This window comes from Pelodiscus sinensis, chromosome 12 (genome assembly GCF_049634645.1).
Source record: "Pelodiscus sinensis isolate JC-2024 chromosome 12, ASM4963464v1, whole genome shotgun sequence".
NCBI classification, from domain to species: domain Eukaryota; kingdom Metazoa; phylum Chordata; order Testudines; family Trionychidae; genus Pelodiscus; species Pelodiscus sinensis.
Genome location: NC_134722.1, coordinates 47,857,326 through 47,882,516, shown reverse-complemented (window position 1 = coordinate 47,882,516; position 25,191 = coordinate 47,857,326). Strand labels below are relative to the sequence as shown.

Here is a 25,191-nt window from a genome sequence, read left to right as displayed (position 1 = left end):
GGTGCAAGGATCACAGAGGAAGTGGCCCAGGGAAGAGAAGGCAGTGAAGGGGAGTACAGGAGAGCAGGACAAGGCTGCTGCCAGAGAACCCTGGGCTGGCACTCAGAGTGGTGGGCATTTCCGGGTCCCCTTCTGCAGTTGGCCACAGTGACAAGCACGAGGCTGGGGGCTGCCAAAACCCACCCGGGAGGGACCAGTGTGGGGGCACTGCCAGACAGCAGCATCCTGACCAGGACATTGTGGTTCTGGGAGCATCGCGGGTCCAGAGCAACAACGGGTGAGACACTGGCCAGAAGGGGGCATCCTGCTGAGGACGGAGCTAATTCCCCAGGGGACCAGCAGGAGGCGCTGCGGCAGCGAGGCATGCCCTGTGATAGAACGAGTGTCACAGAGCCACAGGGTGCATCTGACAGCCCCTCCCGACCTTCAACGAGACTGGGGTCACCCCAGGATTTGCTACTCAAGCCTGAGCAGCACCAACACCCGGAGCAACATTCTACCTCAGCCAGGGGAGGGGGCCACATGCGTTGGGCCGAGGGGACGTACCAGAACGACGCGTGCTCAGCACCTCTCCGAATCACGCCTCCAGTCCTGCTCCCACTGAGATCAATGCCAAGCTCTGGCCTTACTCATCACGTGGCACTCCCTCCTCCCCACAATCCCAGGCACCCCCCGGGCGCACAGCCCGTGCACTCACCCAGAGACTGTCGGAAGGGAAGCAGGAGTCACTGGCTGGGTCTCCTTCTCTTGCTGCTTCAGAAAGGATTTGGCTTCTTTGGAGGCAGCGTCCACTTCTTTTGTCACCCTGCGGCGGGGAGAGAGACAGCCACGTGTCACAGAAAGACTCACGCACAGTGGGAATCGCAAGCCCAGCAGGGGAGCACGGGAAATGCCTTCATGCCAAGTGCCACTGGGCCGCGTGCCCTGCGCTAACTCCCTTTCCGGAAACCACTGCAGGCGGACTCAGCCGGCGGAGATCCCTGCCACAATGCAACTAGAGCCAACGCCGTCCTGGGGCCTTACGAGTGAACAGACATGTTGGTGTGTTCCAACAGGCCCGCCTCGCCAGAAGCGACCGAATACCCCACATGGACCACAGGGGAGTCTGCTCTTTTTGAAATGGGCGCCTTTGACAGCAGCTCTCCCACCTGCACCCCCAATGAACAACGGGCAGGCAGCATCTGCCATCCCGGCGAGTGATCCTAGGGCAGGAAGCATGTCTGCAGGGCTCATGCTCCAACTTCATGCTGAGAGCAATTTCCCAGCTGCTATTTTTGTTTCTGAGCTAGAGGATACAAACTCTTGAACTGGTAGAAGAGTCAGCGCTGCACCTGCCATGGGGAATTAAGTACAAGTCTCAGGAAGAAAAATCTCCAAAAGCCACTCTCACTGGGCTGAAACTGCAGCGAGGGAGGGTTAAGTTGGACATTAGGAAAACATCCTGCCTGTCGGGGTCGTTAAACCCTGGAATAAGTGGCCTAGGGGGGCTGTGGAGTCTCCATCCCTGGAGAGAGTGAAGGGCAGGTTAGACAGACACCTGCCAGGGATGATCCAGACGGTGCTTAGTCCTGCCGCGAGGGCAGGGGACGACGCAATGCCTCTCGAGGGCCCTGCCAGCTCTAGTGTTCTGTGTTTCCTGCTTTGTCAGAGTCCCCAGCGATGTGTGATTCAGGTGCTCAGCCGCTCATAACGAGGTTACCCTGTTTCATCAAATGAAAAGCCTCACCCCCCCCCTAAACGAAACCTAAGGCCTCTCCCAGCCTGGCTGCAGTTCAGCGCCTGCAGCCTAAAAGCACCCGAGGGCGGCCAGCGTGCCCCCACACAGCCACGCCCAGTGCCTCTAGACAGCCTCAGCCTCACCAGGCCTCGCCTCCATTCACCCCTCGGTCGGTCCCTGCTGGCTGGGCAGGCGCATGTTCAGGTCAGCAAATGCTGGCTCACCTCACACAGCGACTGTGAGAAATGGCTTCCAAAGGCCTGCTCCCTGGAAAGCCCAGAGCCAGGGCTGACTGCTCCTCGTACCTTGGCTGAGCCAATGCAGTTGTGAGGAGCAAGCTGGAGCTGGGACAGGAAGCAATTGTTGGCTACAGACTCAGGCTTGAAGGCCAGGAGAGGCCATCGTGACCATCTGGTCTGGCCTCCTGCATATGGCACGACCAGAACTCACCTGCCCACTCCTGTACCACACCCCCAGTTCCTGAAGGCCTCAAACCCTGATTTCAATACTTGGAGATACAGAAAAGCTACTGTTTGCTCTAGTTTCAACCAGCAAGTGACCCATGCTGCACAGGAAGGTGAAACTCCCATCCCCACACTCCCTGTCCATCCGACTCGGAGGAAAATTCCTTCCCAGCCCCAAAAACGGTGATCAGTTAGACCCTGAGCGCGTCAGCAGAGCCAGCAGCCAGACCCTGGGACGTGCGTTCCGGAGCGACTCCGCCCTCGTGGCTACTTGCTATTAGGAGCTGCAGCCTGCCTGCCATGGCAGTCACCCATCTCCTCCTGCCACCTCTCCATCTACTCAGCAAGCTGCAGCTGAAAACAAGCTCGGGTTTTGTCCCCGCTGCCCCAGGGGAGGCTGTTCTAGAGCTGCGCCCTCCACGATGGCTCGACACTTCCCTCTGAGTGCACGCCTGAAATCGTTAACGGCCGGTCCTACGTCACAGCTATTGGTTCTTGTGTCGTATTGGCCCCGATCAACCAGCACACTGAGGTCTTTGACCCCATCCGCCACGGCCAAGTGATAGTACCCAGTTCCTAGCGTATGCCCGGGCACTATTCCAGGTCATCGCCTCTCCGCTATTCCAGGATCTGCGGCTCTTGGGAGCCAGCCCGGCCCTCCTCTATACCCACACCGCTTCCAGCTGTGCATAACCCCAGGTCGTACTAGCGCTGGGACCTTTTTCGCACCAAGGTTGTTAATGAAACTTAATTAAGACGGATCCCCGAGGAACTCCACTAGTCCCTCCCTCTAGCTTGACTGATCCCCTTTCAGCAGGAGCCACTGTGGTCTTCATCCTGGTCCCACCGACGCCCAGCAAAGGGAGGCAGTGACACTGCACAGGGCTCACAGGCCAGAGTTGGACCGTTTATTAGAGGAGAGTCCAGCTGCATTCTCACAGGCTTGGTGGTGTTTCCAAGGCCGCCGGGGAGGGAAATGCGTCGGACGTGCTGACTTGAGGCATCGAGAAGGGAACAGATGGGGAATTCTCACCGCGCTGCCAGCACTCAGGGACGGCAGCACCCCAAGGCCCGCAAGAAGCGAGACGGGGAGGGGATGAAGAAAAAACATGTTCATCTCCCCCCTGGCAGCCCCAGTACGGAGGGGAAGGAATGAGCATCCTGGCCCTGCTCATTCAGCGCAGGCAGGCGAGATTCACTTCATTTCAGCTTTGCTCCCACCTTCCCAACAGGCAGACCGAAGTCTCTCCAAACCAGGATGGTTTGTTTGGAAGTATTCGCGGATCAGACTGTTGGGGGGAGGGGATGAATCCAAGAACAGCAGCCTTGCTAGCGCAGCATTACGAGTTAGGAAATCCAGAACGCACTGCCCACGCACAGCCCTCGTCGTGCCGTATTTATATACCAACGGTTATTGTACTTTTCGTTAATTTCATTAGACAGAATAAACTCATCGCCTTTACGTGGCAATTAGCTGGGACTCCCCGAGGAGCCCATGAGCAGCAGACAACAGGCTCCAATTAATACCGTCGCAGCGTCTATTTTTAAACGCCCCGGCTCGAGGCAGCTGCTCGACCCTCCTCCCGGCTGTGCAGCAGAATCTGCTCGTGTGCAGTTTGCGCAGAGAGGACAATGCCCGGACACCCTTCTCCTGGCTGTTGTCGCCCCTCCCGCCCCGCTTTCAGCCAGTGCTGAGGCTTGTCCCCAAAGCCCGGAGACGGTGAGCACCACCGGCCAAAGTACACAGGAGTGCAATAGACATGACACAGAACTCCGGGGCTCGGCTCCCTGCCCTCCAGTCTGCCGGGGGAGCCAAACAAGCTGTGCAACTCTGGCACATTTCTGGAACTTGGTAGCTTTGGCCGGGGTAGGGCAAAGAGGGAGCAGCAATCTGGGAATAAAACAAGGGTTACCGGAGAGAGATTGCAACTGGGAGCCTGCCGCTATTCAGCCTGGATGCTCCTAGCGAGAATAATGGCCCATAAAGCTCTTTGGAGCAGAGCCAGCATCTCTTACGTTTGTACAGCGCCTAGCACGAGACGCGGCTCCTGACTGACTCCTGGCACTGCGCTCTGAGCACCTCCCAGTCTTTATTGGATGTGTCCTCATCCACACCTGTGAGCAGGGCAATGCTACTACCGCACTATGCACTAATGTAATTTAATTTATGACCCATGGAGGCACCTGGGGATTAAGTGACTTGCCCAAGGTCACCAAGGCAGTCTGTGACGGGGGCAACTGAACCCTAGGTCAGGGTACTTAATAGTAGCAACGATCCACGGGAGCGCACGGTGGCTGAGAGTAGCTCCTTTTCTACCGGCGCTGCCTTCAGGGACATACAACAGCTCAGAATATTCGGCATTGCTGGAGCTCTGTGCCTCAGGTGGCATTTACCCTCACAGCCCCGGGCAGCCTGGCTCCCTCGCCACTTGACACCAGAGCCCCAAGAGTAGGAAAGAAAGCGGCCAAAGGACATGAAGAAGTTTGAGATTCCCACCTGACTAGGTGTGTGCCTGTGCCATGTGACCAACAGAGACCGGCCTTCAGCGGTAAGAGTCACAGGTCCTTGCGAGCAGAAACAGGGGTGTCCAGTGAGCACAGTCACGTTAGCTGAGTTTCCACAGCCCACCCCACCTAGTGCCAAAGCCAGACAGCTGTGGCTAGGTCCTCCAGCCTCAAGGCAGGGCGCGCGCGGAGGGAACAGGCTTGCTTCACACCTCGGCTTGGAGCTCCGGCAGCAGCGGCTAGATACCCAACAAAGCGCTTTGTGTGCAATTATTTACCCCTCCCTTTGGTCTGCCAACAGCTTCTCTGACCGTGTTTAAAAAACAACCACCAGCCATGGCAGTGCCGAGCTGCAGAGGCGGCACAGAGCCCGTCGCTCCTGCGCCGCGCAGCTGGGGGCAGAGCCACGTGGCAGAGAGCGAACTCAAACGAACCCGCAAAGAGCAGTCCGCCCAAGAGTGCTATACCACCTCCAAGTGACACCAGAGCGAGTCGGCAGCAAGACCCGGCTGGGCCAGCGCCGGCAGTGACTTTGCATCGCTGCAACGTGACAGACAAAGGAAACTGGCTCTGAGCATGTACCTTTTACCCATCCTCAGCTCCCCAGCCGGGGAAAGGAACCCTGCGCTCCATTATTCCCAGAGACAATACCTCCCCCTGCAGCTACCCACAGCTCTCCCCTTTCCGCACTGGCAGACCTGGGAGCTGCTTATCTAGCAGGAAGAAATCACAGTCGTTACTAAAGAAAATGACAAGACCTTTGGCACTAAGTACTTGATGAGGAACTCTCCACCTGACTGTTTACCAGGACCCTACTCACACTTGCTTTTCCAGGAACAAACACAAAAATAAATGTATTGTCAGCACTGAAACAAGTGCCGACATATCGCGCCCACGCACGCACCCTGTCATGTGCACACAGGAGTCTGCCGCCTCGCCTCATTTCTCTACAAGGAGTTAGGAGGGCGCTGCAATGACTCTCCGCAGACTTGCTATCTGTACGGCACTAGCATATCAAAAGCAAAGCAAGGCAGTGTTGCCTAGTGGATAGAGCAATGAACTGGACTCAGGGGGGCCTGTCTTTTCCGCTGGGAGCCTTGTGCCAGTCACATCCCTGCTCTATGCCTCAGTTTCCCCATCTTTTAATTGGAGAGTGACCTCTTTTGAAAAGCAGAAGATCTACTTCTGAAAAACCCTATTTCGAATTTCTCAGTGCCTGGGAACCCCACCCACAGAGCACAATCCCAGGGTATCAGGCGCCAGAGAAAGAACGTGCCCTCCCCAAAGGCTTTGCATCCCAAGTACGTTACTAGCAATCTCGCTAGCTGTGTCTAACCCGCACAAGCAGCACGCGAGAGCGAGGGGATACGGGGCACTGACATCAGCCACTCTGGCAAGCGCCTCAAGGTCACTTTGCGGTGCGGCAGCCTTGCTTAGAGTCGTCCAGCTGCAAAGCTCAGCAGTTCCCGTGTCTCCCAGTCGCTAGCAAGGGTCTGCCTACAGGCCCTGAAGAAGCGTAAGGGCCCCTCCTATCTCGCGAGTAGCTCTTTTCATGCAGCTTTAGATGGACTCATTTTCAAATTCATAGATCTCAAAGCACTTCACAAGGAGGCCACGTTACATACGGGGAAATTAAGGCAAAGAAAAGGATTGCGATTCGCCCAGAGTCATACGACAGGTGAAGCGCACAGCTTGGAAGAAAGCCCAGGACTATGGAGTCCCTATCCACTAGCCCACACTGCCTCACACAAATTCACTGTGGACAGACGATACGAATACACTTCCCTTAACCTAGCACCTCCTCTTTATACCAAGAGCCTCAAAAGCGACCCTTCCACCCCACACTGCACTCCCAAACCCAAAGCCAGTATTCGGGCAACGATTTCTTAACGTGTTCCTCAAATCGCACTGGTTTAGGTCCGGCCCATGCAGAGACTTGGCACGGCATAGCTAGACGGGCACATCGCCCAGCATGGATGCAGAAATGGACTTGTTCTACTGCGCCCACACTGGGGCATCTTCACTGCTCCAACTGCAGTGCTATAAAGTTGCAGGGGTAGCCGTGTTAGTGGGGAACTTTCAGCCAGCGCACAGCTGTGTGGACAAGGCCCTAGGGCTGCTCCCGTGCAGGGTATCTTCACGGTGCAGCTAGCCCAGCTTGGCCTGGCCTGGGTGCAAGCAGCCGCCCTTCTGAGCCCTCCCCATGGAGCCGCGTCCTCACTGCTGCTGCTCTCCCCCATCACGCGCACTGGGGGTGTATCCTAGGGCTCAGAGATGCTCCAAGACTCTTTCCGGGTCAGCTGTGTGGACTGTGGCTGAACCTGTCTTTTCCAGGGAAGTGTGGGAAAGAAGCTTTGGATGCTGTTTGCCAGCAAGTGAAGGCAGTCTGACTTGAATAAACGGACTGGAGGGTGGCCTGAAAGCTGGCTAGTTTGTCGGGCCCAGTGGGCAGCGATCAGAGGGTCGATGTCAGGATGGCGGTCGGTATCTAGCAGAGCGCCCCAAGGGTCAGTTCTAGGGCCAGTTTTGTTCAACATCTTTATTAATGCCCTGGCTGAGGGGATGGGTCGCACCCTCGGCAAGTCTGCGGGTGACACTAAGCTAGGGGGGAGGTAGATACGCTGGAGGGCAGGGACAGGGTCCAGAGGGATCCAGACACGCTGGAAGATTGGGCCAAAAGAAACCTGAGTCCTGCCCTTGAGACAAGACTCCCAGGCACGGCTACAGGCTGGGGACTGACTGGCTCAGCAGCAGCTCTGCAGAAAAGCACCTGGGGGTTACAGTGGATGAGAAGCTGGAGATGGAGCCAACGGGGGCCCTTGTAGCCAAGAAGGCGAATGGCGTATTGAGACCAACCCCAACTCAATCAGCCCAGCCAGGCTGTCAAGCCGGGACTGAAACCCCTCTAGGGATGGAGATTCCACCCCTCCCTTGGAAACCTATTCCAGGGCTTAACAAGGTCAAGAGGAAATCTCTTGTACTGGACCAACCTCTGAATGAGACGTGAGCTTTTGAGCTTGCCCAGAGCTCTTCTTCAGCTCTGGGCCAGGCACGCGTGGTCACAGCCAAGTACAAGGGGAGCAGCTGACAATTCGGGAAAGCAGCCGCCCAGCTGGCTGGTTTCTAAAGGTGTTGGAGTTTGGAATTTGATCTGGGAAGGACGCAGGTGGTCGCCTTTGGCAGCGAGCTCTCCCCCAGCCAGGGCAGGACTGTTCTCCTCTGCACATCTCCGAGAGCTTGGGCCATGCTAGTTCCAGGGCTTCCACCAACTCCCATAAGGAGATCGTTCCTCATCCTCACAGCCAGCAAGAGTCCTCGGACACTCAGTCTATGTTGCATCCCACGCCTCCCAGGTACGCTCCCTGAAAGAGCTCGTAGCACATGCCTGCAGCCACGCCCCAGTGTTTGGCTGGCTCCTTAGCCAGGCTGGGTGGATGCAGTCAGCGCTTGCAGGTTTCCTTCCGAAGCCAATGCACTATGGTGCTCTGAGCTTGTTGCAGGGGGTTGCAAGGAGGTAGCTTCAAACTCCCAGCCTGAGCCACATGGCCAGTCTCCTGTATGGGAGATTTACCTTCCTTATGGGAAACGCCCGGCGGAAGGGCTCCCTGGGCCCAGAAGAACGTGTTATAACTGCTAAAAATGGCGACTGTGCTGGTGGCAGATGCTACATGTTCTAGCCAGAGAGAAAACATCACCCAAGGGACAGCAGACTGGCCCGGATTTCCTCTGTGAGGTGAATGGCGTAGCGCAGAGCAGCGAGTCCAGCGCCTCTTCCCCCAGTGCCTTGTGGTAAACTCAACGTCCTGCAGGGCTCAACGTCTGGCAGTTCCTAAAACAGCCTGAGCTGTTCTTTGTCCTGGGGGATCCTGAGCCCCCGGCCGCAGAGCTGGCTTGCTCAGCATCTCTTCTGACGCGCCTGTCTAAGCCCGTAGCGGTCAGGAACAAGGAAGTGGCTTGGAGAGCACACACAGCAGAGAAGTTACGACGAGGCTCGGCCCGGAGGCCTCTGGAATGAAAACGTACGAGAGGCTCTCGGTCCCTCTGGGTGTAACCGGGTAGCAAGAGAGCGGCTCAGAAACATGGACAGCTCGCTCGATCCCCTAAGCTTTGAGGTCCCGCGACACCAGGCATGCTTCTTTGCAGGCATGCTGAGACCCAGTGGCCATGCAATCACCTGATACCATCAGAGAAAATGCCTATTAAAATCCCAAACCCTTCCTCCACCTGCAGCCCACGTCTCTTATCCAAGCCTGCCCCTTTCGGCCTGAGGCACAAACCGCCATCAGCTAAACTTGGAAGCCATGGTCCTCTCCTCCTGTGAGAGTGAGGGCACAAGAACAGTTTGCATCGGCTTTGCCAGCATCATGCTGCACAGCTGCCCCGGAAGGCAAGTCGCAACGTAGGGGAAACGACAGAAGAGCTGAAGTTCTACCAGCACCGCCCGCTGCAAAGTTCTTTTGCTTTCCTCGCAAACCTCCGGCATTAGCCACTGTCCTTGGGCCAGGATCCTCGACCACTCCCCGATCTGGTCCAGACAGTAGAAGGCTCGTCCCAGTGACACAAACAGCGGCAGTGAAGGGGAGGGACTCGGCTTTCCTGACTATTCATCTTGGGCTTTAGCTGCTGTGTGGCTGAGGTCTTGAGTCTGGGAGAAATACCTCCATAGCCATGGCAGGAGTCGTCCTCTGCCACGCTTTCCAAAGCCTCCCCCAATCCCCAGTATTGCAGTGCTGACTGAAAGCAAGACACCAGCAGCAAATAAACACCCCCCCCCCCCGCCCCAGGAAGCAACCAAGTAAGGAGAGATGAGGAGCAGAATCTGCCATCAAGTTCCCAGCAGAGTCACGGTGGTGGGAGCCCTCAAATACCCAACGCCAGCTGGAAAGATCCCACCGACACATCCACAGATGCCCTGGGGTTCCCTCTCACACAGGAGAGCTCTCGGTTTCCTTCCTCGGGTTCGGTGCCAGCTATGGGGATGGATAGCGCAGTCGCCCAGGCGGATCTACTCAAAGACATGTCGAGGAGCCCCGTGCATTATGGGTAGGGACAAAACGGAAGCCTGCACTTAATGAGGTCAGCTTTGGCCAATAACGGTTAGCTAAAATCAGACCCAGCCCCTCCCCCCCGGGAAATCCCCGTATTTGTCTATATTCCCTGGCCTTTCAGAAAGGTCAGTGAAACCTGCCCATGAGACCCTTCTGAAAGCTTCATGCGTCTCCTCAGAGGGATCCCCCTTTCACTTAGTGGCATCCACAATCAATTGCTGCTTCTGCGACGGGCAAAAGCCAACGCAGAGGGCGCACGGCGGAGGCACCCTCTGACTGCTGAGCGCTGTGACCCTGCACAGCCACACAGCGCAGAACGGCTCCCCCGCCCACTCGTAACGGTGGGGTCAGCGGCTTCGGGCTCAGCTGCAGCACAGCAGGTCGTCCTTGCTTAGGTTGAGAGAGTAAAACCAGAACAGGGCCAGGCACCCCGGGACCTACTTGGGATTAGCTTTATTCCCAGGGGGGCTTGTTTTTCCATCAGGAATCGTGGCTCCAAAAAGGTGTCCAGGCTCTCTCGGTCTAGGCCAAATGCCTGGGAGTGCAGTAGGGAAGGAGCTCTGTGCAGGGCCATGGGAGGAAGTGGTGTGTCACTGAACAGCGCGGATGGCACTTCCTGGGGAGCCAGCTTTCCTCTGTGGGAGGGATGGAGGCCACGGCTCCCAAACAGCCCGAGTACCCAAGTGGGTGGATCCTTCGGGCTCGGTGAGGAATGGTGCACCCCTAGGCAACACAAACAAGGAACAGGCTCTTCCACATCCCCGTGGCCAGGTGAGAGGATCTGGGATTCAAATGGACAGGGGCCAGACCCATCTTCTCCCGCCCACGTGGGCTACTCCATGCCAGCTGTGCATTCATATGCATATTTACATTCATGAGGCAATTTGCATAAAGCATGGAGGGGCCGTCACAGACGGGAGTGCCTGGGGCAGTCGATGTAGCAGGTTGAGCCCGGTAGACGGATTGCTGCAGCATCCACCCCCGGTAGTGGTGACAGGGCCTTGGCGGGCAGGACGACGCTGGACAGCTGGGAGTGAAGGAAACACTCTCAATACCGAGTGGCTGCGGGAAGTCGCCTGCTTTAGAACCAGTGGTTGTGTGTCAGGTCCTGCGTGCCATTTCCCAGTTCCTGCTGAGACGTGCTGGAGTTGGGGGGGGGGGAGCACGCCCTCCTGCGGGCAAAGCAAGACGAGGGCCCGCCTGCGGCAGTGCAGAGAGAGCTGGCCAGCCTGGGTCTAGATGAAGTGTCGCTGAGACGCAGCTTGCGCGCGTCGTACCCACACCCCAGAGCTCCCTGCAAGCCAGGCAGCACCTCTCGTGCCTACACTGCTACCGGTAGCAGTGTCGCTACTCACTACCAGAGCCTCTCGCTATGGCAAGGAAAGGCTCCAGCAAAGGAAGGGAAAATGCCCATCACGGCAGCATGTAGCGATACGGGCTGCTCCGCCGCTCTACGCACACGGCCGGCTAAGGAAACCCAGAAGCAGAATCCATCCTCTGGGCTGCGGCGGGGCAGCCGCCCGCTCGGCACGCAGCGACCCAGCGGGCCGGCCGCCCGCCCGCTCGGCACGCAGCGACCCAGCGGGCCGGCCGCCCGCCCGCTCGGCACGCAGCGACCCAGCGGGCCGGCCGCCCGCCCGCTCGGCACGCAGCGACCTAGCGGGGCAGCCGCCCGCTCGCCCGGCACGCAGCGACCCAGCGGGGCGGCCGCCCGCCCGCCCGGCACGCAGCGAGCTAGCGGGGCAGCCGCCCGCTCGGCACACAGCGACCCAGCGGGGCAGCCGCCCGCTCGGCACACAGCGACCCAGCGGGGCAGCCGCCCGCTCAGCACACAGCGACCTAGCTAGGGAAGCAGAGAAGCTGTCGCGCTGCCCGGTTGCTGTGGGCAGAGCAGGGGCGAAGCTGCCGTCACTGGGGTGGAGGCAGAGCCACGCAGGGATGTGGTATACTGCACAGCGGGGCAAGTACCGAACCCCGCAGGGAGCAGGAAAGATCCTTCTCTTGGCAGCACACTAAGGGCACTCACAAGCCAGCTCCACTTCTGCAGCTGCTCCCTGCTGGGGAGGGGCCGGGAGCAGGGCGAGAGCAGCTGGGAGCCGATGAATGGCTCGCCTCTGCGCAGGAGGAACGGATTCGAGCTGGCAAGCCCAGGGGAAAGGCAAGGTCAAATCGGAACTGGTGCAAAAGCAAGAAACGTCAGAGCAGCTCTGAGCAACTGTCGTGCCCCGCGTCAGCCTGCCAGGGCTGCGGCTGCTCAGGTCAGATGTCCCGTCGAGGGGGATAAATCTACCCGGCGACAGCGGGGCTTAGCTCCTTCAGGACGGGGGTGACAAGCTGGCAGCCTTGAGCAAGGCTGAAGCTCTAGCCAGCAACACATCCTGGGCTTAGCAGGCACCAGGCCGGAATCACCTTCAGCGGTCAAGGGGATTATGCGGTAGTCCCATGGTTGGCTGACCTGCCTGCTTCTAGTTCCCCACCTCGGTAATTGGGCTTAATGCTGCAGGCAATTCCCAGCAGCGGCTTCAAGCCTCCACACAAGCATCAGGCTCAGGGTGTGCTTTTACCCCAACAGGCAACCCCAACACACTGCAGAGCTTCCGCCCAGCCATCTCCCGGTCTGTGCTTTCCCTCTCCCAAGCCATGGCCAAACTGGCCCTCCTTCACCCAGCCAAGGAACCCTCTCCTGCCCCGGGTCCCAGTCCAGATAATGGAACGCGAGGAGCTCCGTTCCGGCTCCTGAAGGCAGGCCGAACAAGCAGCCAGGCCGCAAGCGAGCCCAGCAGGAACTAAATCCATGTGCACCACTGACAGCGACAAAGACGTTGACAGACAGGAAATCTGCTTCCCTTTTACTTCCTGCCCCGCGTTCAGGGTTCAGGGTTTCACCTGCCACCAGTGACAACGCCAAGCTCAGCAAGCAAGTTCCCAGATCTTTCTGGTCACAGATCAGGGCTCTTAGGCAGTTTTTTAAATGCGGAAATGCAAAGCTTTTAAGAGACAACTGCCTCTGTCTGAGCCCTCTTCTCCCCCACCCCGCATTCCTACCTTTAATAGAAGTCCCATTAGCCTCACGAGAGGCGCTAGCCCAGACCTGTCCTGGGAGCCAGCGCAGAGAACTGCCTACATCCAGCCTGTGGTCGGGCAGCAAGGGATCTCAGGGGTTAGGGGAAAGAACGGCTATTTGGGCGCAGATGCCAGCTTGCTGGTGACACTGAGCCACACGACTCGCTGGCTCTCTGCCTCCGTTTCCACGTCCGGAGAACAGGGGGCTAACCACCCTCCCTGAAGCTGGACAGCGCTGTAGGAACACTCCGGATTCTTTTCCTTTCGCAATTGCAAAGCCTCCTGTCCAAACAGGTCTCCAACACGGCAGGGGGCTTTCTGTAGCCTGGGCCTCCCGCTGACATTTGCAGACAAAGGAACAGCATGGAGCTGCAGACTCCACATGGCTGGTTTTCCTGCCACGAGGGAAAAGAACCTGCCCCATCAGCCACCAAAAGCACCTGTTGAAGTAACAGGCCAGCTCCTCTGGAGAGAGCAACCTCAGCTGTAAATGTTCATGGCCTGTGGCAACGCAGTGGGTAGTCTGCAGGGTGGTTTTGGTCGGATGCTGCCTCCCTTGGGGCATGGCTGGATCCTGTCTGACTGTGGCAGCCCCACAAGTCCTGTGCTTTGGGGCTGGCTGGGCTTGGCTCTCCACTCCAGGTATCCTGACCTCAGGGTCTGCGGGACCAATCAGGTTTGGCCCCGCCCCCTTGACTGCCCGAGTCGGGGAATGGGATCGCTCACATGTGGCCTGACCTCCCTGGACCCCTGTTGCCCTGGCCAATCTTGAGTAGCACTGGGAGCTTGAAGGGTGCGATGCCAGGGGCAGAGAGGCGAGCCAGCCTACCCGTGGGACAGGAGCTGCCACGTGACAACATGGGTCTGGACCCTCCGGCTGACCCTGCCCTCGACGGTACCGTGGCCATTCCTGCAGGGGGTGCCAGCAAGCAGCTCAGGGGCTTCTAAGGAAGGCTGCAGCTGCCCCCTTCTTCCCCCAACCGATGAGCCAGCGAGCCCTGCTGCACGCCTGCCCCGTCTCCTCAGGCTTCCGATCAGATTGTTCAAACACGTCCTCGGAGAAGAAACCGCGCTCCCCACTTCCGCGCAGCCACCAGCTGCTGAGAGCCTCCAGCTGCGCCAGGCTTCGGTGCCAGCCAAGCCCTCTGCCCGCTCAGCTGGGCAAGCTCCCTACTCGCATGCTGGCCAGGAGAGGAGCGGCTCAGAGCTGCACCTGCCACTGTCTGTGCGGATGAAAGCGGCTTTGACTTCAGACCGGGGAGGAAAAGTCTCGGGATGGTCAGTCACAGGGAAGTCTGGTCACCAAGCAATTGTGAGCCATCTGCCAGGAGAGGGAGAGCACCCCGGGGATGAGAATGACTTGCGGGGCAACACTAAATGGGGTGGGATTGCCCTAGAAACCTTGCCACAAAGCCCCTCCGTGATGCTGGCAGGAGGAACCAACTGCAGGGTCCACGTGGCTTAAATCTGGCCTTTGCATCTCAAACAGAGCAGGACTTAGCACTGGGAACAGGGCTGGCCTTAGGCCGATTCCTCCAAATCGGGCCTCGCGCACTGAACCCGGAAGTGTGCCGGGTACGCTGCGGGAGGGGGTGTCGGCCCCGGAGGAGGAGTGCGGTGGCTGCCGCAGGAGGTGTGAGTTGAGCGCAGGGTTTCCCTGCGCCGTGGTGTGTGTGTGTGTGTGTGTGTGTGCGCGCGCGCCAGCCATTTTGGGGGGGGGGTGTTTGTGCTCAACCAAAAAAGTGTCTGCCCCCCCCCCGTGAAACTTGTGTGTGCAGTGTGGGGTTTTTTTTTTTTGCTCAACCAAAATTGCTGCAGGGCCCTGTTGAAATTGTGGCTTGTCCGCTGGGTGGGTGCGCGCTGGTGAGCAGCGGGGTGGGGTGTCCTTCCTGTCTCTTGGCCGGGGGAGCGAAGGGGCTGAGGCGGGTCACCATCCCACATGCACACGCTATTCTAAGACGCGTGACTGGGGAGGGGCGAAAAGCCAAGGCAGGGAGCAGGGGAAGTTAAGGAGGGGCAGAGTCAAGGGTCTAGAGAGCTGGTCTCCAAAGCCCAGGCTAGTCCGGTGCCTGCGAGCCTCTCAGCCCCCAGTGATGTCACGCCCCGCCCACCGGACACTGCTTCTCCCTGTAGTCAGTGGCTCTCAGCTCCCCGCTCCCGAGTTACGAGAACAGGCGTCTCTCTGCCCTCCCCCCGCCGCCGGGGCTCTAGCCTGGCCCGGGACCCGTTCCAGCAGGCGCCTGGATCCATGGGCCAGCCCCGCTCACATTAGGCCAGTTTCACAGTCCTTCTGGATGGGCACCACTCGCGATTGGTTTCCATGCCCAGCGCCCAGCAGGGGCAGACAGGAAGGCCAAGAGTCGCGGCTGCCAAACAGAACACAAGCCCCTGAGCATCCAATGTCAGACCAAAGCCCTGGCATGGCGCACTGCTGCTCAGTAATGCGGTGCACGCCTTGCGTCACGGGGCGAGTCCAAAGGGCGCCCGTCCACCCAGGCGCCACGAGACGACACAGCTTCCACTGAGAGGCAGACCTGCTCCTGCTGGCCACAACTGACAGCCCAGTGGGTGACAGCTGCCCACTGCACCGTGCCCAGCGCGCACAAAAGGAAGTGAAAAGCCAACACAAGCGGGGTCAGAACAGGGCACTAGAGTCAAATTAGCTCAATTAGTCGAATATTGGAAAGAGCAGTTTCCTGTGGGCCCGGAGTCATGGAAAACCCTACAGGACACAGTGGGCTGGACACAGAGATGCCTTCCCCACCCCATCCCCTAGGAAGCTAGACCCGTTTTCTTTGTATTTGGACAAGCTGAACCTCTCTAACCCAGCACCCTCAGGGCCTGCCCAGTGCCAAACCACGGGAGGTCGCTATTGTCTAGCAGCATTACCGCTGATGACTTGAATGCAAAAAAATCAAGATTTTGCAGACAATCAAGCCAGCGCTGGCGTCTTGCTGTCTCAAGGAAGCATAGTGGGTTTTTGCAGCACGAGCACTCATGCTGGAGCAACTCCTTTGCGTCTCTCGTCACGCCTGGGGCGTGCTTTTTCCAGAAGCCTCCAGGAATGTTCTTCTAGCCTACTGCTCTCAGGAGCCCTATGAGCCGTTAGCAGCATTGGTCTCGCTGGAATTCTTGCAACTGTTCTCTCCACCACCTGTCTGTAGGCATCCTGATCAGCGCTCGGCAAATTCCATCGAGGGCCTGCTCTGGAAAAGAATACAGGAATGCTGAGGCCTGGGTAGCTCACGCTAGGCTGGCTGGAATTGCCAGAACACTTCAGGTGTTACGATGAGAGTGTTACCACTGATAGTTGTGCAGAACGTGGTCTCCTCTTCGGCTGATGGAACACCACCAGAACCTGGGTGGGTGCCCTTGATGTCTATTGCCAAGCCAGACTGAGGAGGATGGCTAGTCGTCAGGTCGTATGCATAGACACGCCAGCGCCCAGCCTGTTGGTCGCTGCCCACTTGGATCTCTTGTGAAATGAGGCTCTTGCTGCTGTATGGCTTCGGCAAGTTTCCAAGGTACTTGTATATTGCCGGTGAGGTCCTTCAACATTCAGCTGCAGGATTCTTATTCCAGGACCTACCTGCCCTGTCGTACAGCCCTGAGGAGGAACTTTCAGATTGGCCGAGTGGCTGCTCCGGTGAGCGGGAGACCTCCGAGCAACGCCCGGTCGGCGAGCTGACGGCATTCATTGCGACGCCTCATTTAGAGCGAAGGCTGCTATCCTCCACTGCGCACTGGGCCACGAATCAGCTCAGAGCTTCAAACAGGGTCCAGTATTCATTGCAACATGGAAAGGCGACCAGAGAGAGGTCCCAGGGAACTAGAGAGCCCACACCACCCCAAGGCCTGGATGGCAGTGCCCTCCTGACCCCCTCGAGCCACCACTTCCTTGTTTTAGTGACTCATTAATACAGGGCTTGCTTAAACAAGATCAGGCTAACCGTGGTGGCTTGCAGGGGTACGCCAATACTCTGCCCAGTCCGGCTTAATCGAGAAAGGAGTCCAGGTTTCTGAGTAACTGACCTCATTCCTCCTCCACTGCGCTAGGGGTGCGCCCACAGCTGACAAGTGGGAGGCTGCTGGAAAAGCACTCCTTGCAGGAAAACCATGTTTTAAATGAAGGGGGGAGGGCATTCAGGATAAAATATGAAAAAGCTGTAGTTGGGATGAGTGGCTGCAGGTATTTCAAGAACCCTCCCCACCTCACGCCCATTCTGCCCGATCCAGGGGGTGCTGACGTAAGTTCACCTCAATCTGCTCGGCGCTGCTGGTGAGCCTGGTTTACAGGCACCGGTGCTGCAGCGCCCTTCACCATGGGCCACTGGCGCACGTACGAAAAGCTACAAGGCAAATCTGCTTATTAGAGTCCCGCCCTCATCAGCCCCCCCCCCCCCCGAAATGACCAAGAGACTGGACTCAGCAACAGCAACGGCAGAGCCACACCCCCAGAGTTCAGAAAACTCAGGAACAGTTCCCTACTGAGTGACCCTGTTCTGCCTCCGATCAGGCCGTGTGCTGAATACAAGATGTGAAGGGGGCAGAGTCCTTGGGCGAGCGAGTGGGAGCAAGGCCACGCGAGCACAGGAGCAGCGTGGCTCTTTGAACTGCAGAGCCACTGATTAGTCTCTGCTCATCTCAGAGCACAAGTGCATCTGAACCCCTGCTCGCACGTGCGGGTGAGAAATCGGCACATGTGCAAGGGCACGACTCCAAAAGCAGCAAAGCCCTGGAGAACCCCGCGGTCGACACACCCCTGGGCTCTGCCACAGACGCTCGTGGGAAAGTCTCCTCCCCCGCCAGCAGAGAGTAGGTCAGCACGCCACTGCATGCACAGGGAAACTGGCCCGGAGCACAGAACGGGAAATGCACTGCAAGAGCCTCCAGACAGAAGGCGCTACCGCCCCAGAGCACACGCTCTGTTACTTCAGCAGCACCGCCCCTACTGAGAAATAGCTCCGAGTCCCGTGAGCGGCTCCCTGTCCTCCCTGAGCGCTCCAGCAAGGGCGCCCCCATGAAAAGCTCTGCCCCTTCGGAGCAGTGCATCTAGGTTTCCTTCTCCCTGCTGGGAAAACACTGGGGCGTGATGCTGGGGTTTGGCACCCCCTGGTGGAGAACTCACTTCCACGCCTTTTCATTTCTCATGAGGCCAGGGATCAAATTACACGGACTGACACTGCTGTTCTGTGCAGCCAAGTGTCACCGATCCAGCGCACCCAATGCTGCTCAACGCTAGCGTAAGATACACAACTCCAGCTAGGAGAACAGCATAACTGGAGTCGTCGTACCTTCAATCGAGTTTCTCCAGCGTCCCCCTGTGGGAGGAGGACAGGAGAAACTCTCCCGCGGACTTCCCTTGCTCCTACCGACTCTGTGGGGTACCAAGGTCAACAGGGATAACGTCAGAGGACAATTTAGCAGGCCCTTACTAGACCTACTAAATCAAACCCCAGGAGATGGATCTCCGGGTAAGGACAGGCAAGCCAGAGAACAGAAGCAGCATCTATTGCTATTGTGTGCCACCAACATTTTAGCCACTTATTTTCCAAAGTCAACATATAACAATGTGGCTATGCCAGCCCAAGGCACACTCACCTGACCTCTTCCCCGGCAAAATCAAACACTTTGGTGATCGTCACTTTTGCCACGTCTTTCGGCTTCTCTGGCTCTTTCATGTCTTCCTGGAATCTGCTCGAATTCTTCACCTCTGCAGTCTGGGAAACACAGCAACAACAAATCCAAGAGACCCGTGAGTTATCTCAAGGGGCCTAGGGACCATCCCACTGGACTTACAGCTCAGATCCTGGCTCCACTTGGCACTAGCCACAGCAAGTCACCCACAGTAACAGCAAAGGAGATCAGTGGCTTAGCTGCCAGATTTCTATCCCCCACATGGGTTCCAACCCTCACTGCAGGCCCAGGATTGGGACCTCAAACTCCTCTGTCCCCCAGCAGAAAAGCCCAAGAACCCACGGACTGCTCTTTATTAGCATCCGTATGAAGTTCGCCTGGAAATTCCAAATTAAGGTTTCTACTCCCAAATTACATTCACTCCCAGCCCTGCTGAGGCCAGCAATGCCCCTCCTCCACCTACATCCCCTTTAATCAGTTGACTGGTTAAACAGAATGTTTAACCAGTTAATGGATTTTACATCTCTCCGATGAACATTAACCGCATGCCAAGTCTAAACTGCCAAAGGCCACAATAGTGTCTTTTTTCCACCATCTTATTTTAAAAAGAAATCCTGCATGCAAGCGACGACCAAGTTCAGCGAGCACCAGTTCAGCTCTCGGAAGAATCCAGCATGAAGATTTCACCCAACCAGAGACCTTTTCCTACAACTAATGAAAACCCAGAGTTCTCCAGCTGACACGATTTGTAGCAAGGGCCTGGCAGGGCGTTGTGCGTAGGGCCTCTCAACCACTCAAGTGCACGCACGCGCACGGTTCCTTTTCCCCTAGCTTTGTGGGTTAGCGTCTGAGTTCAGCAATGGCAATAAGGGCAGTTGGATCAGACTCCGTAGCCAAGCAGAGTACAGGGGCCAGCGCCACTCTAAAGAAAGGCCGAGTGGAAAGACAGGAGCTGAGATCCTCCCTCATCTCAGTGACAATCCAAACCAGCGGCACCGTGGGCCAGCCTGGGTCAGGGATGTTTTACTCCCCACGTTCCCCCTGCTCCTCACCTTCCTTTCATGAAATGCACATGGAATCAAGAAGCAACAGTGCTGCACGAGAGGGTCTCCTGAAAATAGTGTGCAGCCCACAATAACATCGGGCAAGCCGTTGGCAGCCGCCTGCTCCAGTTACCCCCTTTCCCACGCTGGCCAACCCTTCCCAACCCTGCAGGAAAAGCCGTGCCTGACTGCAGAGTATAGCAAAGGCCACAAAAGCTTCAGCAACCAACGGTCGGTCAGCGCCCTTTACTCATCAGCGTCCCTTCTTTCTAGCTGGGCAAAGAGCTGCACCCCATTTCCGGCACCGCTGCCCACATGGCCACACTTGGGGGAGGAGGAATCCGTACTTGGACCATTCAAACCAACACTCCAGATGGGTGAGTACTATTCAGCAATGTCTCTGGGGTTTAACGCTTCGGATTCTTTCCCCCACCCATCCAATAAGAACTGCCCCGGCCAGGTTTCTCCATTACCTTGTTAGCCTGTGGACCGGGCACCTGAGTGGCAGCTGGTGCTTTGGAATTCTGCCCCACATCACTGAGGAAACTGGCCCACAGAGCATCCTCTTTCTTCTTTTTCTCCTCCTCCTCTTCTGCTCGGCCTCCTTTCACCTGTCTTAGACTGTCGGCCTCCTCCTCGCTGTCGCTTCGCTGATCCTGCAATTCCTCTCCTCCCCTGGGCACTAACAAGATGCCTCCTCTCTTCCTTTTCCTGGGAAGAGATGACAACAGAAATGTTGCAACAGAGCAAAGCCCCCAAAGTGGACACCCAAGCATGGGTGAAGCGACCCGACGATCCTGTATTTACAGACTGATAGATCCTAACCACGAGGGTTCCCTTTACCTTCAAGGGAGTCACTGAACCCATACTTGTCAGGAAGGTGGGGGCTCGATTTGGAGAATCTCTTTAAATGTTCCATTATATGGCAAAAGTCAACGGCTGGGAGGGAGGGGGAAGGGATGGAGAACTTGGGTAAGGAAGTGGGTCTCAGCCAGGGGTGTGTGTACCTCTGTGGGGAACATTAACTCATCTAGACATTAGCCTCACTGCACAACACACTACATAGAAAGCACAAGCCAACTCAATACAGCAAAATTCCAACCAGGGACTTGGTAACACTGGTCTATATACTAGACGCTGTCCAGTGGATTTATTTGATAGTGTGAGAAAGTGAGCAATTTTTTCAGTATCAGTGTGGCTCTGACACTTTTATATGTTTGTCTGATTTTGTAAGCAAGTAATTTTCATGTGAGGTGGAACTTGGGGGCCTGCAAGACAAATCAGACTCCTGAAAGGGGTACAGTGGTCCGGAAAAGTTGAGAGCCACTATTCTAGGGAAAGGATCCTGGACAAGGAAGTTAGAAATTGGGCTCCAATACTGACGTCCAGCATGACCCAGGGTGAATCATCTAACCACTGTCTCCATATCTGTCCACCGAACAGAGATAATGCTCTTTGAGACTCCTGCCTTATGTGTGTGGCACTTTTTGTATTGTCTTGGCAGATAACCTTGAAAAACAGCCAAAGAGAAAACCTTGGCCTATGCTGCATTTTCACAACTGAAGTGAGGGAGCAAGGTGATTAGTGCTCAGCCACGAGGGCCAGCGGCAAAGCCACTGGCATGTACATTATGGCCCTGTGAAGGTGATGCAGATTGGCACTTACCTGCACACCGGAGCTTTGGAACTTTTTTTGCCTTTTTCTTTCTGCGGTTTCTCCTCATCCTCATCTTCCTTGACCAACTCGCTCACGTCATCTTCACTGTACTCCCCACCTGCAATCACACAGCAGGGGGACCCACAATCACACAAGAACAAGAGGAAAACAAAGACGACTCCTGGCTGTGCATGAGACACACTCACCCTGGCTTAATTAGCCTAATTAATACTGCTCTTACCATTGACAGGTAACTTCTTTTGTGGTTATATACACCCTGGATTCTGTGATTTCCACTCCAACTCATCTGATGAAGTGAGTTTTACCCACAAAAGCTCATGACCTAATAAATCTGTTGTCTCTAAAGTGCCCAAGGACTCCTCGTTGTTTTTAGTTACAGACTAACATGGCTACTCCTCTGAGACTATAAAAGTAAGTCAACCTAACTGACGGTGGCACACAACTGCCACAGTAATTACATTGCTTGTGCGTGTCTACGCTTCGCTCCTTGCATTGGTGGTGCACATCCCCACCAGGAGGGCTTATATTAATAGTACCGGCAGTGTGGGGCATTGTAGGACGGCTTCTGAAAGCCAGGAAGAGCCAACGTACGCAAGGCAGGGTCTACTCCAACACCGCCCTAACTACATCAACCTTGACTCTCCGTCTCTTGTGGAGAAGTTGATGGTACACTGGTGGGAGTGAAATTTTAGCGTAAACACTTCCAGAATTACGTCAATGTAAACTGTCGTTGTCTACCTAGCTCTGTAGCGTAGACCAGACCTGTAAGAATTAAAAAAAAGAAAAAAAGCTTTTTAAAAAGAGGCTTGAAAGGAAGGGAGCCTCATCATCCAGGAACTGATGGACAGCTTCTCAATGGGAAGCTACCCATGAAGATCTGCTCAAAAGCAAGAGGTAACTTGTGTTAGACAAGGGATTTTATCCAATACAGAAGCATGAAGCTTTAGGTTGAGTGAGCAATAACTTTTGACTAGGGCCCACTTCAATTTCTGGAGGGGCAGGGCCTCAGGCAGAAGGGCGGGGTCAGAACACTTACGTGCTTCCCCACCCACAGACCCTGATTTGTCTGTGGGTGGGGGAGCACATGAAGTTTTTGCCCCCATTCCCCCAAAGAGAGAACCACCAACTGTTCAGAAAAGCTGGATGTTAAATAACTGGCAGTTTCTCTCTCGGCACCCGTACCCCTGGAGGTAGAAGGAGACTTTGCATGTTCCCCCACTTACCCCAGGTCAATCAGGGCCTGGGGGCAAGGGAAACATGCAAAGTCACCTGTCAGCTGAGTAGCAGCTGACAGTTGACTAAGTGACTAGCCCCTCACAAGGCAGGAGACTTTGCGCACTTCCCCAGGGTTGACTGTAAGGGCCATGTGCTCCCCGGCTCATGACTGGCCTGGCGGCAGGGGAGCAGCAGGCCCTCGTGCCCACCCCTCATCTATATGTTTATTTGCTGCACAACCTATGTATATTTGCTTTCCTTTACCAGTTCTTCTCACAGCCGGTTTCTTTTTCTATTAAATACACTTTTGGCTTAATTTTATAGCAGGGAAGTTCTGATGCTCAAAGTGTTTGGAGAGCGGACACCAAAACGAACTGGAGGGCTGGTTTCACTCTTCAGGAACTGACAAACCACAGGAAAACAGCTTGAGCCTTTAATAATTAAGAACTCATAGAAGGTAGATTTGGGGACACTCTAGGTACCCGACAAGGAGTAACAAGACTGGTGAGGGACAAGGTGAGACCATCAGGGATCTGAATCACAGAAGCCCAGCTCCAAGGCACATCCAAGTTACAGGGCAGGGGGTTGCAGACATTTTGTCACTGTGGACGGTCGTCTCTAAAACAGCAGCCTTCTAGGGGCTACCACAAGTGAAATGGTGATGTGCATGGAGACTGGTTCATCTTGCAGGTAATGCTCCCAATGCTGTTTGCAGATCTCGCTTGGGGTGTACTCCACCATTCTTGCCACAAATGAAGCTTTTCTTTAGAAAAAGCTACGTTTCTAGCCCTATAGTTGCAAAGAAATCCTTCCAGATAGCAGTAACGATGCAGTGATACCAGCCTGAGTGCACAGGCAGCCTGCTTCTACTGGAGCTCAGACATCCTTGGACAACTGCAGAACAAAATTGATCAGACTCTTGTCAGTTTCTGCAGCTGCTATTCAGAATGCAACAGCAAAACTGACAAGAAACAAGCCAATTTCGCTCTGCTCTGGAGAGTTATGGCGGGCAGCAGAGAATAGAACATAAGAACAGCCAAGCCAGGTCAGACCAAAGGTTCATCTAGCTCAGTAGCCTGGCTTCCAGCAGTGCCCCAGAAGGAATGAACAGAACAAGTGATCACCAGGTGTCACCCATCTCCAGCTCCTCACAAAAGTGCTGAAGGCAGCAACTCTGAAGAAGGACTAAAAAAAACTGAGGCTGGCCAAGAGCAGAGGAACACACTGACACCCTTAGCAGCATACAGGCATCCAACTGGCCCTCCTGGGCCACCAGCAAGCACTCTGTGGGCTACCGTTTGGAAACAGCCGCTCAAAGCGCATGAGGCTGGCTCAGGCCCGCATACCCCAGAACAGGCCAGCCAGTCCAGCTACTCCGGCAAAGCCACCAAACAGAGGGGCAGGTCACACCAGGGGGAGCGTGGGCCCGCGGCAGGACACAGGGGGCTCCTTGAACACCATGAGTAACTGGCCGCCTTTGTGCCCGCCCACGAGAAGGCCTGGATAAGAGCGAAGTTACTGGGATCGCTCCAGCAAAAGCCACCATTGTCCCCCCGCCCAGGCCCAGTGTCCCACCCCCTCACCAGCACAGCGCCCCCACCACCCAGCCCCCACCTCAGTGCTGCCCCCCACCAGCAGAGCCCCCCACCTCAGCACAGCCCTCCCGCCCCCCTCAGCCCCTCCCCCACCAGCACAGCCCCCCTCAGCCCCTCCCCCACGAGCAGAGCCCCCCACCTCAGCACAGCCCCCCCACTCCCCTCAGCCCCTCCCCCACCAGCACAGCCCCCCTCAGCCCCTCCCCCACGAGCAGAGCCCTCCACCTCAGCACAGCCCCCCCATCCCCCTCAGCCCCTCCCCCACCAGCCCATCCCCCCTCAGCCCCTCCCCCACCAGCAGAGCCCCCCGCCCCCCTCAGCCCCTCCCCCACGAGCAGAGCCCTCCACCTCAGCACAGCCCCCCCATCCCCCTCAGCCCCTCCCCCACCAGCCCAGCCCCCCTCAGCCCCTCCCCCACCAGCAGAGCCCCCCGCCCCCCTCAGCCCCTCCCCCACGAGCAGAGCCCTCCACCTCAGCACAGCCCCCCCATCCCCCTCCCCCCTCAGCCCCTCCCCCACGAGCAGAGCCCCCCACCTCAGCACAGCCCCCCGCCCCCCTCAGCCCCTCCCCCACCAGCACAGCCCCCCCGCCCCCCTCAGCCCGGGACGGTTACTAACGCGGGGGGGGGGGTCAGACCCGCCCCCCGGCGCCGCGCGCGGAGCTCCCCGCCCCCTCCCACCTGAGGGCACGTAGTCCGCGTCCTCTGCGGAGGAATACTCCTCCGAGTCCGACATGCCGCCGGCCGGCACCAGAGCGCGGGGCGGGGGGCTAGAGCGGGGGCACCATAGAGACGGGCCCAGCGCGCGACACAGGGGAAGGGACCAGCCGGCGCAGCCCGGATGCGGAAACGGCCTTTCCTCCTCGTGCCGCTCTGCCCGGAAGAAGCTGGGGCGGATAAAGCCATTACGTCCCAGGGTGCATTGCGGTCCCATGGGCACATGGCATGCTGGGAGCTGTAGTTCCCTGCCCAGCGCCGGGAAGGGGGCGGGGCCGGGTGAGCCGGACGCCTGCTGTCCCGGCTCAGTGTGCGCGGCCACTGAGCTAACCCGCCAAGGCCCCCGCCCCCCTCCGTCCTTTGGGAGCCTTGGGCCAAACCCGGGGCGCACGCCCGTTGGCACAGGCGTAGGCAGGCGGAAGGCGCATGCGCGCGGCGTCCCGCCCTTCCAGGCACGTGGGTGGGGGATTGGCGGAGACACTTGTCAGTCAGGGCGGGAGGCGGGCCCCGAG

At 57.2% G+C, this 25,191-nt stretch overlaps 1 protein-coding gene across 3 annotated transcripts in view; it reads right to left on the bottom strand.

Annotated features, from left to right (window-relative positions):
- The window catches only part of CFDP1 (craniofacial development protein 1), a 192,089-nt gene that overhangs the window by 45,069 nt on the left and 121,829 nt on the right, over positions 1–25,191 (bottom strand). Inside the window, exons 3-7 of one of the 3 annotated variants that reach the window (XM_075940598.1) lie at positions 24,644–24,757; positions 21,143–21,251; positions 19,951–20,188; positions 18,399–18,517; positions 698–805 (exon numbers count right to left, since the gene is read on the bottom strand). In XM_075940598.1, the coding sequence (XP_075796713.1) occupies positions 698–805; positions 18,399–18,517; positions 19,951–20,188; positions 21,143–21,251; positions 24,644–24,698 (629 nt within the window). In that variant the 5' untranslated portion in view covers positions 24,699–24,757. Of the gene's footprint in view, positions 1–697; positions 806–18,398; positions 18,518–19,950; positions 20,189–21,142; positions 21,252–24,643; positions 25,071–25,191 lie in introns of those variants that run through there. The other 2 variants (XM_075940596.1, XM_075940599.1) reach the window with 2 other exon arrangements.